General features: G+C 33.3%; 1 protein-coding gene across 8 annotated transcripts in view; it reads left to right on the top strand.

The window, feature by feature from the left end:
• Positions 1-13,379, top strand: part of C2CD5 (C2 calcium dependent domain containing 5) — an 89,415-nt gene that overhangs the window by 35,340 nt on the left and 40,696 nt on the right. For all 8 annotated transcript variants that reach the window (XM_058558657.1, XM_058558652.1, XM_058558653.1 and 5 more), the window contains one exon: positions 2,960-3,068. In XM_058558657.1, coding sequence (XP_058414640.1) covers positions 2,960-3,068 — 109 coding nt within the window. The remainder of the gene's footprint in view (positions 1-2,959; positions 3,069-13,379) is intronic.

A 13,379-nucleotide genomic window follows, 5' to 3' on the forward strand; every position in this document is an offset into this window, starting at 1 on the left:
TTTTTTCGCCTAAAACATGGAGATAATAGTGCCTCCCTCTCAGGATATGGGAAAGATTATGAAGGATAGTTTTAAGGTACTTTGCACAGGGCCTGGCACATTGTAAGTACTCCATAGGAGTTGCAGGTCTTGATGAGATGATAGATGTTTAACAGTGGGCTGTAGGTATTGGCAGTAGCTCGTCTGAGAGAGTTGTCTGAAAATGTAGTTTTGGTTAAATAACAATGCCATTTTTGTTTCTCTTGGTTAAATTTTGTGTGTTAAAGTGCGTGGGTGTGCTGTTAGATGAACTGGGGACGTGTAGGACATTGTCGAAGTTGGCAGAGTGGGCTGCTACCTCTTTTTCTGCTATGACCACCTCTACTGTAATGCTTCCCCTCTCATCTCTTTATCTCGTTTTCTGAAAATTGGAGGGAAGTGTCAAGGAACCCAAAGTAGAGAAATCATTTAGATTCTTTTTTTCATACTTACCTAAAATCTTCTATGCAGATGTTTTCCAATATGTAAATTTACCTAGTTTATTTTTCAGTTTTAGAAGGAAGTACTGCTTCCATTTAGCTTACAAAAATTTTATTTTCAGGGGCTGGCCTGGTGGTGCAGTGGTTAAATTCACACCCTCCACTTAGGCGGCCTGGGGTTCACGGGTTCGGATCCCAGGCATGGACCTATGCACTGCTTACCAAGCCGTGCTGTGGCGGCGTCCCACATATAAAGTAGAGGAAGATGGGTGCAGATGTTAGCCCAGGGCCAGTCTTCCTCAGCAAAAAGAGGAGGATTGACAACAGATGTTAGCACAGGGCTAATCTTCCTCACCAAAAAAAAAAAAAAATTATTTTCAGTGTCTTTTGTCCAGAATATTTAAAATGTTTAACTATAAAGATTAAATGTAAAGTGCTTTTTTATACTATGCTTCAGTATTTTGAGGGAATTTAAAAACTTCAGTGTTCTTAAAATTGAAAATAAATCTTAAAGACCTAACTTTATTAATATTAAGTTTCTAATAACATAAGCTTACTTGTACATTTCTCATTTAAAACTTATATTTAAAAAGTTTAGATGGAAATAAGGAGGCATTTTGACTAAACATTTTATAATACATCTAAGTGAAATTCTCCTCCCATACTTTTCCCTTCTCTTCCTTTCCCTCTGCCTATCAGCTGGGCCAAACCTCTTCACATTTCTTTTTTTTTTTTTGCTGGGGAGGATTTGCCCTGAGCTAACATCTGTTGCCAGTCTTCCTCCTTTTATTTTTTTCCCCTCCCCAAAGATCCAGTGCATAGTTGTATATTCTAGTTGTAAGTCCTTCTCTGTGGGCTGCCACCACAGCACAGCTACTGACAGACAACTGGTGTGGTTCCACCACCGGGAGCTGAACCCAGGCCACTGAAGTGGCAAGCGCTGAACTTGAACCGCTAGGCCATCAGGGCTGGCTCTGTCTATCCACTTTCATAGACTGATTTTTTACTCTTTTTTTTACATAGCCTAGATTTTTCTTGCCTTTGTTAATTTAAAGATTACTTTTAAATTCTACCTGAATTTATTTCTAAATATATATATGTGTGTGTATATTTATACACACACATATATATATTTTGTAGTGTATCTTCATGGGTTACTGAGGTGTGCAGAACTGTTTGCCTTTGTGCTAAATGACTCCAAGTTGCTATGCTTTGTGAATTATGCTTTGGTGAGTCTGTATTCTCCGTGCTTTAAGCAGCTAGTCAGTAATCTTGCTGCTTTTAATGTGCCTGCTTCTAGTACTATTCTGTATCTCTTTATCTCCCAGCTTTTATTTGCTGCATTTAATCTGCTGTGGTCCAGAAAAAAAGATACCTATTGATAGATTTTAGAATAAGATCCTAAAATTATGTATTTATAATTACTATATATAATAGTATGAATATGATCTGTGGGGATCTTTTATGAATGAAGTACATAAACTTTAGTACTTGGAACTGTATCAGTTCTTTTGACTGCTGAGAGCCCTGTTTTGCTTATTTTCCAGTTCTCAGTTATGTTCTGAATAGCTGAGGCTACTGGTAAGTGACTTCTGGTTAAGTGGGCTACATTAATCTTGCAGCCAGACAAGTCAGATACTAAGTTTCCGTTACTCGCATCCGATTAAAATGTGAGAGGCCTCTGTATTTGGGCAGCCACAGGAGCTCCCCTTTCTTCCTCAGTGCTATTTCAATGAATTTCCTTTCTCTACCATTTCTCTCTTGCATGCTTCTCTTTATCTTTAAATTGGGGAGATTGATGTCCTTGAGAAAGAGAGGGAGAATGAGCTTGGAAGTACTTGTGGAATTGTATTACCTCTCCCCTTTCCTTAATATACATTTATGTACTTACATTTTCTCCTGCTGCCCTGGTGTTGATAGAGTAAATAATCCACACAGCGATTCTCTGATCCACCTCAATTTGGTATTTGCCCTTAGCTTTACCTTTCTATGTATCTCTTAGCCCACAGTGCTCATCCTCTCCCCCTCACCCCCACAGTCCCACATTCTTTTAGCTCTCTTGCCCCAGGCCTTCAGAGTCTTTACCAGTAGCCTGGAATTGGGTGTGTATGTGAGGGGGAGTCTTCCCCACTAAGAACTAGATATGGGGTGGAGGGGCAGGGGGATCCCTCATCTCATTGTGAAGTTGCATCAGAGTAGGAGTTTGAGAGAGGAAAGAGGAGCGTGTTCAGATATCTCAAATTGGAACTCGGAGAACATTTTCCTCATTGAGAATTGATAAAAAGAGCGTTTGGATTCTGTATAACATGATATATATGGCAAAATGGATTCAGAATTCTAAACACCCAAGGAAACTTTTGCTTACAGAGCGTGTCTAATGTATAATTGGTAGCCTATTGTTAAGGGATAGAATTCATTTCCTTATGACAAGCTTTTTTATAACCGTATTTTTTGTACTTTACACATGGTCAGTTGTATTTTTCCCCCATTTTTTCTACTAGGAATTTCCATTTTTTACCTTGACGGCGTTTCCCCCTGGATTTCTTGTGCACGTTGGGGGTGTTGTTAGTGCGCGCTCTGTGAAGCTTTTGGATCGTATCCACAATCCCGGTATGTTCTTTAAAAGTTTGTTTTCCATGTTTCATTTACTTGAATTGCGATCATTAAAATTGATTTTCATAATGTTTTTTTAAGCGAAATCTGTCTGAAAAGGGAAATGAAAAAGAAAGTATAAACTGGCACATGTTGCTTTAAAATATTTGCAGTATTCTTAATTAAAAATAGACTGAGTAGAAGTAGATTTTAGTCACTTTTTTATATAAAACAAACAAATCTTGATTCATTTTTGGCCAAGGTATTACTTGAAAGGATCCTTAAGTAACTTTTATGTTACTTTGACCCAGGAAGATAACAAATTTTATAATTTGACCATTGTGGCCATTAATTTAAGATAAGTTAATTCGTTTCATTAGCAATAACTGTTTATAGATTATTTGCATAATTTCCTTATTCCTAAAAGAAGTATTCTTTTAAAACGTAGTTGTAAACATTGTGTAGAATATCAAAGAATTTAAAAAGAAAAGTAACTACTGTCTCTGGTTCCTCGGTTTCTTTTATGTAGCTATGTGTTCTATATATGTGAACAAGTAAGAATAGTAGCTTACTTCTTTAAAGCATGGGGCCATGATTGTAAAACAGGAAAGGCATCAAAGTCCTAGTAATTTCAGGATTAGAAATGCTTTGGTGACTTTTCTAAATCTAAAATAGTGTGCTAAGTGTAGTAAGAACTTTCCGTATGGAATGTGCTCTTGCATCTCTCACTGACTACATGCCCAGTAACTTGCTTGAGTCTCTTATTATGTTCATGACATACCTTGAACCTGAAGTTATATTAGTATTCCTATTTGGCATATATACATATATACATATATATACACACACACACGCATATGTAGTTTTGAAAATTTTAAATTGTCATTTCCAATAACCTCTTCCTGAAGCTTGGATTGACAGCTATAAAAAGAGTAAAATGCTTTGAAATTATTGTATGCAAAACATTGCAGGTAGTGATTTTGAGGATACAGAACATTACCATTAAAAAAAATTTTTTTTTAAATTTAATCTATGCCCTGTGGTTTGATGTCATTTGAGTTAATAATTACAGAAAAATGGAATGGAATTTTTTAGACCCTGAATGAGATTTCAGAAAAGCAATACTAGCTAGGATTATTTAACTAAAGCTGAGCAAATACATCTTTTATGCATCAGTCTTCTCTTTTTCTTCTCTGGTTTATTATTTTTTTTCCTTGTTCTTCATTTTTCTGGTCAATTTAAGATCCTTTCTTCATGTAGTATTTGTATATTCTGCAGTAGTTAAAGACAAATTTAGATTGATGTCAGTTTAATGTATTGAGACCTTGAAGGCTGTGCCAAGTTCCATGTCTTTGTGTTTAGGAACTTGAATTATTTGGAAAGTGCAAGGAAATACTGTGTTAAGATATCGGACATTAACTGTGTGACCCAAGGCAAGATACCTGTGTTTCTATGGACCGTTAGCTCAAATATTTTGATAGATGGCACCCACTGGTATAATAGCTCCAGAAGTGGTTTCAAGAATATATTCAGTTGTTGATGACGTCTTCTGTTTACTGAAAACATTTCGATTTTATTGTTGCTTCCATGTACTCTGAGTAAGCTGTAGAGTCTGGGAGAACAAGCGAAGGTTACTTAAATAAGTTTAGGTAGAGAGCTGTATTTAAAGTCACATTACTTTTTAAAGAAAAACTGCTTTTTGGGGTTTATCATATTGCCAGTTTATTCTAGCTGTGTAAGAAATGTAAAAATCCGGGCCCAGTGAAGAAAATAGGAATCCTTATTACAGAATACGTTTTGTGTATTGTAATTACCAGCTCATCCATTCTCTTGCTTTTCTCCCCTTTCAGAATTTTTTTCAATTCACATGTAGAAATTCTCAGTTACTAATGGACTATTTGCCAAAAGCTTATGGGCATATACATACAAATGCTTGTAATGGTATATAAGTGATATTTTAGTTTTGTTTTATTTTCACTTAAATAGAAATCAATTTATATATTCTAAAGGTTCTAATATTACATTATTTTGATATAAATATCATATTCTTGAGATTGTTTTATGTATGTATTGTGCATTAAAAGGGAACATTTTCTTTTAAGGACATTTTATTAATCTCCAAGCCCCTTAAAATTATTTATGAAAAAATTTTAATTTGTTGAAAGAAGCTGAACGTTAAAACAAAACAAAACTCTAGATTGGCATCTACCATAATGATGATGTATTGATTTTATGACACCGAGTTAACTCTGCTAAGAGAAACTTATGGATTGAGATGTGTGTGCTGATGTTAAAAGTGCTGTATTTGCACTTTTCAATGAATCCTGCAGCTATTTTTTGACTAGTGAATATGGGAAATTTTCATTTTACACTGAATGTAGAAGGAAGAACATCTAATTTTAAAACCACTACCACCTGCTAACTCTGGATTATTATTTTGGAGTTATTTGTTTTAGAACTTCCTTTTTTGTTAAATATTAAGCTAACAGGATCATACAACAAGGGAAAGAATGGGGTGGTTTTAAAAATCATGGTAATTTATCTTAAATAATAGACTTTAGTTAATGTTAGATTATGATAGCATGCTCCTCCTTTCCTTTCTATTTCTACTTCTTATTAACTCTGCTGTCTGTGTCTTTCCAGTTCCTGTCCAGTGGTGTTGTCAATTGTGTTCTTGTTTGTAGTGCTTTTTGTTTTTTTCCTACTCTTCTGCACCTAAAACTGATCTACTAATTTGCTGTTTTGAACTCAGCCTTTGTCGGAATTATGGGTAACACAAGATCTTACAAACTGCTAGACTGGAATAGTTTCAATTCAGGTATTTTAATGGTCATTCAGTACTACATATGCTGACAGAAATTATGGCAGCTCAGTGAAGTTTTTAGAAATTTTCTAGATTAAATAGGTTTAATGTCAATTCAGCTATACAGAGACGTTCTGCAATACATATTTTATAATTCTTGTAATTTCCACGGAAATGCAAATATAAAAATGTGTTAACTAAAGTGAATTAATCAAAACCACAGAAATACCATAAATTACAAATGGCTTTTGTTAGGTTATTAACTTTCAGAACAATAATTTTAAATAGTTTTGGACAGTTTTTTTATATCAAGTAAATGACATAGGCATTAGCTTTATGATTAAGGAAATATTAGTTGTTAAATATAAGTATTAAATGACTAGTTGATAATCTTAAAGTACGTTTAAACTTCAATTTAGATTTGAATATAATATATTTAGTGTTCTGTAAATACTATAGAAGTATAACTGTTAGCATTTTTGTTTACAGTTCTAGAAGTGTTTCAAAATTTGGTAAGTAAAAGCAGATTTTTGGGAGATTAACAGTTTTCGTAAGCTTTCCTCCTTCCCCTTCCACGTGAGAATATAATTTTTCTTTCTTAGTAATTTCATATGGATGTAGTTTGTAGCTTTTAAGGAAACTAAGATAACTTTTTAGCTGATGATGTGGTTTAGAGTCTAAGCCAATTTTTCTTTTCTGGTAAAAGCGTATTCTCTTAATAATATAAATGTTTAAATTTTTACATTATTTATATTTTAGAATTGAATTAAATAATAGAACCATATTGATTTAGTATTAGAAGCTGGTATTTTGCCTAAAGAACTTTTTCAGTTCTTTGTGTCAGAAAGTTTATCTGTTTACAACAAAACAAAAACAGAAACACCAAGAGGCTCAGCATTTTAGATAATATCTCATAATCTTTTCAATATTATAAACTTTTTTTGTTCTTAGGAGTCTAGGATGTAAGTTCTGATGTAACTAATGCACGTTTGACTATGAAGTAACTCACGTTCATCATGCAGATTTATCTGAATTCAGTCTAGTAAACACTCTCGTCAGGCCCAACCTTTGCAGATTTAGACTGACATCAATTGGCAAATCTTTAAGGAAATCCACCTCTATTTCCTATCCAAGTTTTTGCTAGCATGTATCACATTGATTAGTATTAAAATTAATCATTTTTAATGTAATGCTTTATACTTTGTTTTTAGTGAGAAATTGAAAATACCCTGCTGGATTCATTTAATGAACATAAGAATATATTTTTAAAACATAGGCAGATTAGTGTAGAGGGAAGAGAAAAGTCTAATTATATAAGAAAAGGACCTTGAGGGCAGATTGATCATTAATACTTGAAGGAGTTGAAACCTTGTGAGGGCGAAGATGTTTAGAGTGAGATGTGTGTTAGATGATAGAACAGTCTTGGAAAGTGGACAAGGCAAAAATTAAATCTTATAGACATAGTCAAGACTTTGTCCATGTAAGCAGAATCACAGAATTTGGCAAAGAGAAACATGGTTGAGGAAGCAGTGTATCTTGCCATCATTTAAAATAAAGTCAGGTAGTAAATGTATGAAAAAAAAAGGTGGATGTAAGTTACAGAATATTAAAAGAACATAAAAGATGACACTTTCAGTTTAATATTCTCATAGTTGTATGCTTTTCACTGAGGTATTAGAATCTTTCTGGTAATAGTTGGTACATATTCAGAAATCAGGCTGATTTTGATATTAGTTTAGGAAAAATAACTGATAATTCTGAAAAAAATGTGATATATTTGGTAAATATATTCAAATCATTTATGTATCTTCTCTGTAATTAGGGAATATTGAGCCATTGCTGTCCTGTATTATCATGGAAAAATCAATAATTGACCACATCAGTAAGAAAAATAATTGTTGATATTAGTGTTTATGAACGCTAGAAATTATTCATCCATACTGTATTTCCTAGATTCTCTGACACTATGTATTATATGATGTATCATCAATTTAATAGTAGCCTTCCAAGAGAAAAGAGCAAGAAACGTTACCATATTAAATATACTTATTAATTATTAGACATTCTTATTTCAGAAACATTAAGTGTGTAAAGGTAGAAAAACATTTTATATCACAATAATATTTCATGAAATACGATATTTCATGTGTTTATTAGAATTTATTTTGTGCCATGCAGTTTGCTGGATAATAAGTGTGCAAAGATGCCAGTCCCTCTGTTTTCACAAAGCTCATATTCTGAGAGGATAGAAAAATATGTAAATGGTTTGCTGTGTGGGATGGTGTGATACAAGACACAGAGTTAAAGAGGAAGGCTTGGTTAACTCTATGTGGCAGGGACGCTTATAGAGGTGGTAATTCTTGAGCTACATTTTGAAGGATGTGTAGGATTTATATTTCAGGCTGTGTATTTGGAGCCATATTAATACATCCTTTGAATGTAGTTCTGAAACTTCTAGCACTTGTAAAACAATATCCTAGCCAGTTACTTCATACTTAAGTTGTTTGCCTTTGACTACAAAATGTCTTGGTTAGTTTAGCTTTTTTTTCCTGTCCCCTTTTCTCCTGTTTTGCTGTCTTAGTATGTGTTAACTACAGTGATAGAGAATATTTTTATAGAGCAGGAAGAAGGGAACTCAATATCTGAGAATTTATTTAAAAATTATTACCTTTTCTTATCTTCTTAGGTTTCAGGCCTTGTAACAGACTTTATGAAAGACAAGATGAATCTTGCTGCTAGGAAGATGGATGCAGTGTTTCAAATATTGTGTGTGACTTGGCAGGCACAGAGGGTGCATAGGAATAAGACAGGTAGCCCATTGTCACATTTGCATTAGATCATTGACTATAGGATGGAGAATGGATTCAAAGGCAGTAAGACTAGAGACAGGGAGACTGGTTAGGAGACTGCAGTAGTCCTGGCCGTATAAGTGACCTAGGATTTGGTGGTGATAGGAGAGCTCAAGTTTATAGAGCACTCTATGTGCCAGGCGCTTTTCTAAGTGCTGTATGGTAGTAGGTCATTTAATCCTCAGAACACAACTCAGAGGTAGGCACTGTTCCTATTTTGTAGGTGAGCAAAATGAAACAGCAATTTTCTCAAGGTGAATAGAAAGTGACTGAGCCAAATTTGAATCTTTCTACTGTGGCTTCAGGGCTTACACTCTTAACCATAAATTTACAAAATATTTAGAATGTAAAATCAGCAGGACTTGGTAATTACTAGAATGTGGTGAGTGAAACAGGCTCTTGGCAACTTTCAGCTTAGAGAGAGAAAAAGATCATGATTATTCCACATATCTACAAGTCTGAAATCCCAGTGAGCAATTGAGTCCTGTCTTTTGGAAACTCACGTCTATTTAAAAGTTGAATTGTAAAAAATATTTTAAGAGTAAATTTTAATAATCCTAGCTCGTTGTTTCTCAAATGGCTATGATCTTTTTTTCCCCCTGAGTTTACCACTAAAAGTATTTCTCAATAGCTCACACATATAATTTTTTAATTAGTAATAGTCTCAGTGTAGTTGAGGAAAATTTGTTATTCTTTCTTTGTATAGGATGGTTGTCAGCTTAGATATTTTTTTCAGGAAGTGGCGAGGGGAACTATACAGTAGTTATATAATGTGGTTTGAAAAGTAGTAGTTTGAAATAGCTTCCAAACTTAGACAATATTTTTAGGCGTGAATGTTTTAAGTCCTGAGTTAGTAAAACAGGTTGTTTAAAACTGGGTACCTTTTCTTTTGATTTCGAGAGTATTTTAAAAAGTTTTTTTTTGTGTTTTAGACAGATTGTAGATTTTAGGGCATATTTATACTTAAGATTTTCTCAATCTTATAATAAACTTTTGCTAATGATAAACCAAGCTTTAGATTAGTGGTCTGAATTTAGAAAATGTTATTCTTTTTTGTTAGTCATCAGAATTACAGTCATTTAGAAAATTCACCTTATTTTGGGGGCAAAAATTAATAGTTAAAACCTATAAAAATAAGTATAATTATTACTATAAAAATATTTAATTTTAACAAAATGTGAGTTAGCTGATGTGTAAAGAAATATTTATAGAATATACATATCAATCTGAACATCCAAGTTTCTGTTTTTTCAGTTTTAAGTAAAAACCTTTTATCAGTGGATGTTCGTGGAGTGCCTGCCTTGTGCTGAGCACAGTGTTGGGGACTGGGAACGCCACTGGTCAGCCAGGCAGACACCTGTTTACATATCCAGTCTAGACTATAGCTTATACTATTTTGCTGTGTGTGTGTATTAGTTAAATGGAGATAGGCTTCCTTGGAACTTGAATTCTACTGATGATCTCAGCAGTTCTTCTTTTTACTACATCTGAGAGATACTCATGAGGAGATGTGCAAAACTAAGCCTAAAGTACTTAAGCAGTTTTTGGTTTTCAGTATTTTAATAAGGTTTTCAGGAAGTAGATATATAGAATTGAGGAAGGCGTAAATGTAGCACGTATGATATGTGAGCTTTTCTTTATATAAAATATTACATGTAAATATAACATAATTTTCTCTCTATGTATAGTGTAACTGGATATTCATTATGATCTATTCTTTACTATCTTAAAAAAAAAGTCAGATATGTAATCTCCTTAATTGTGAAATTTCACATTTGTATATATATATGAAATGTAACTAGATATTCATTACGTTATTATAATGTAACATGTAAGTGTAATATATAATTTTCTCTCTGTAATATGACTGGTCTTCAGTTATATTATATATATATTTAAAGAGTAAAATTTCACAAATAGGGAGTGGATTGCATGTCTCACTTTTTTTTTTTTTTTTTTTTTTTTTACAAATAGTGAATACTCCAGTTTGGTCCAACATGGATTATATGCCAGCTACCATCCTAACATCCCAAATTACTATGTCTTGATGTTTGCTCTGAATTTGCATATCACTTCCTCTGTAATGCAACTCTTCTTCCTAGTCTGGTACTGAATCCCCACCCAATTTGAGGTTGTATACTCCCTTGAACCTGAACTCTCTGATTTCTATTTCATTGGGGGAAATTTATCTTCTTCAAAAGGTTGTTTGGGGTTGGTATTTGAGAATGTAGCTTTTTATGCTGTCCATTAACAAGATAGACTGTTATTGTATTAAAAACCTTTATTTGAGCCTACTTAAAACTTTCTCTCCTCTTGTTCATTTAAAAATTAGATTGGATAACTGTTCATTTCTTTTTTTTCTTTCACAGATTTAAAGATTCTCAAGGGCAGAGTTATTCTCTCCCAGAGCTATTTAAAAATAGAACTAAATTTAACACTTCAGGTAGTCACTGTTTCTTAGTTACAAGTGTGTGATTGCCTAAAATCTCAAAGGGATTAAGTTTTATAAAAGCGTATTATGTTGAATTGTTCACTTCTTTACTTTCCGAGATATAAACTATTACTGTCGTTTTAGGAATCTTTACTAGTTTCACATGCACTTCAGAAACAAAATAAAATGCTAGAAAGATGGCAAGATATCAAGCTATGGCCATGCTCTAGAAAAGTAACAGTAGTAAAATGAATTAATTGTGATGTCAACCCAAGTGTGCTGATATTACCCCTAAAAGAGGCATCAGTGGCGTACTGATACAGAGCTCAGTTCATGCCTATAGGTAAAAGGATTTATTAAAAGATTTGTGAGGGGTCGGCTCCGTGGCTTAGCGGTTAAGTGCATGCGCTCCGCTGCTGGCGGTCCGGGTTCGGATCCTGGGTGTGCACTGACGCACCGCTTCTCCGGCCATGCTGAGGCCGCATCCCACGTACAGCCACTAGAAGGATGTGCAACTATAACATACAACTATCTACTGGGGCTTTGGGGGGAAAAAATAAATTAAAAAAATAAATAAATAAAAAAAAAAGATTTGTGATATTATCTCTGAAGAGTTTTGACCCATAGAAGAAAAACATAAAATAGTCTGAAATATGATTGTATAATATATATAATTTGTGTAATATATATGAAATATAATTTGTATAATAAATAAATTGTAATATCTCCTGAAATGATATCTTTTTATAATTATAAATAATTCTATAGATCATTGGGAGGAGCATGGTATTTAAAGTGAAGATATTTTTTTTTTTTGACGTCTCTGAAATGTTTATTAATTGCCACCCTCACATCTCAGCTGTATAGCCTTCAAATGACTAAATGGTACCCAGTTTCATTTATGGCATGTACAGTTGCCATAAATTTTTAAGCTAGACTTTTTGTTTTGCCTTTTATATAAGTGTGGTAGATCCTCAATTTTGACTTTTGTAGGATGAATAAAATAATTCAAATTCACTAGTGTGTTTCCTATAAGATGTAGTTAGCAGTTTTTAAGCTTTAAAAATTCCATTATAGCGATTAAATACTGTGATATTTCTGAATTTTCATTTGTAATGAGTTAAGCTGAATCATAATTACTACTGGAATATTCTCTGGCTCATCTCTGGAATAAGTATAATATAGGCTTTGAAGACAAATTTAATTTTTCTTTAATATTAAATAAATTGTTAATCTTAACTAAACAACCCCTAAATTTAATAGCCAAAAAATTCATCCTTTGGCTTCGTGCTTACAGTTGTAGATGATTATTGTTAATCCAATTACTAGTTTGTGATCAAGTGCTCCCTACTGTATGCTTGCCTTGCTTTCACCTAGATCTAGGGCCATTACTTTCTGTAACCATTTCAGTGAGCTGCCATAGTTTTCAGTCTGTACTGTCACCTGATCCAAGCATGCGCCAAAATATCCACTGTTTCTGGCTCCTGTCTGCTGAATCTGCTTTGCAAAACCCTTTGTTCTTTGAGCTTTTGCTTTAGCCAAAAACCAAATTTAAGAAATTCCTCAGAGTGTGGATATATGCCATTTGCTTCCTTAGCTGCCATGTTATGTAACTCTTTAGCTCTATTAAACTTGTGAATACTTTATTAAATACAACGATGGCATCCCCATGTGCAGTTGTGTGGCTCGTGTGTCAAAATATAGGCTGCTTGTGAACTTGCCAGAAGAATATGAATGCTCCACTTGCGCTGCATTCAGCTTTTTGCTTTGTTTTTTTTTAAATCAGCCACTTACTCTTTCATAGTGTTTGGTTTAATTATCTGATTATTTTATGTGTTACACCAAGGTAAGTTTGATGTAAATAAACTTTGTATTCTATGTGGTTACATGTATCTCCTAGTAATTATTATTACATACCTTTCCATTTAGACATGCTGGCCATTTCTAAATAAATATATCTTGAGCTTAAGTAGCTTCCTCCATTTTTTATTAACTTAAAAAACAATGTTATGGATTACTTCCTGTAAAATTCATTTTAAAACAGAAAAGCTACCATGTATTACTTGTGGCACAGATGTAGGTAAAACTAATGTGAGAAAATCTATTTTTATAAAAACATAGTATACAATTATTTGCTTTAGCAAATAATATTTTAAACTTCCAGAATGGTTTAAAAAGTAAATAGCAGGTTTTACTAGTGCATTTAAGAAAAGTTAGACTTTTTATTTTATACAGTTTTTCAGGAA

The sequence above is a fragment of the Diceros bicornis genome, chromosome 17, assembly GCF_020826845.1.
Source record: "Diceros bicornis minor isolate mBicDic1 chromosome 17, mDicBic1.mat.cur, whole genome shotgun sequence".
Taxonomy (NCBI): Eukaryota; Metazoa; Chordata; class Mammalia; order Perissodactyla; family Rhinocerotidae; genus Diceros; species Diceros bicornis.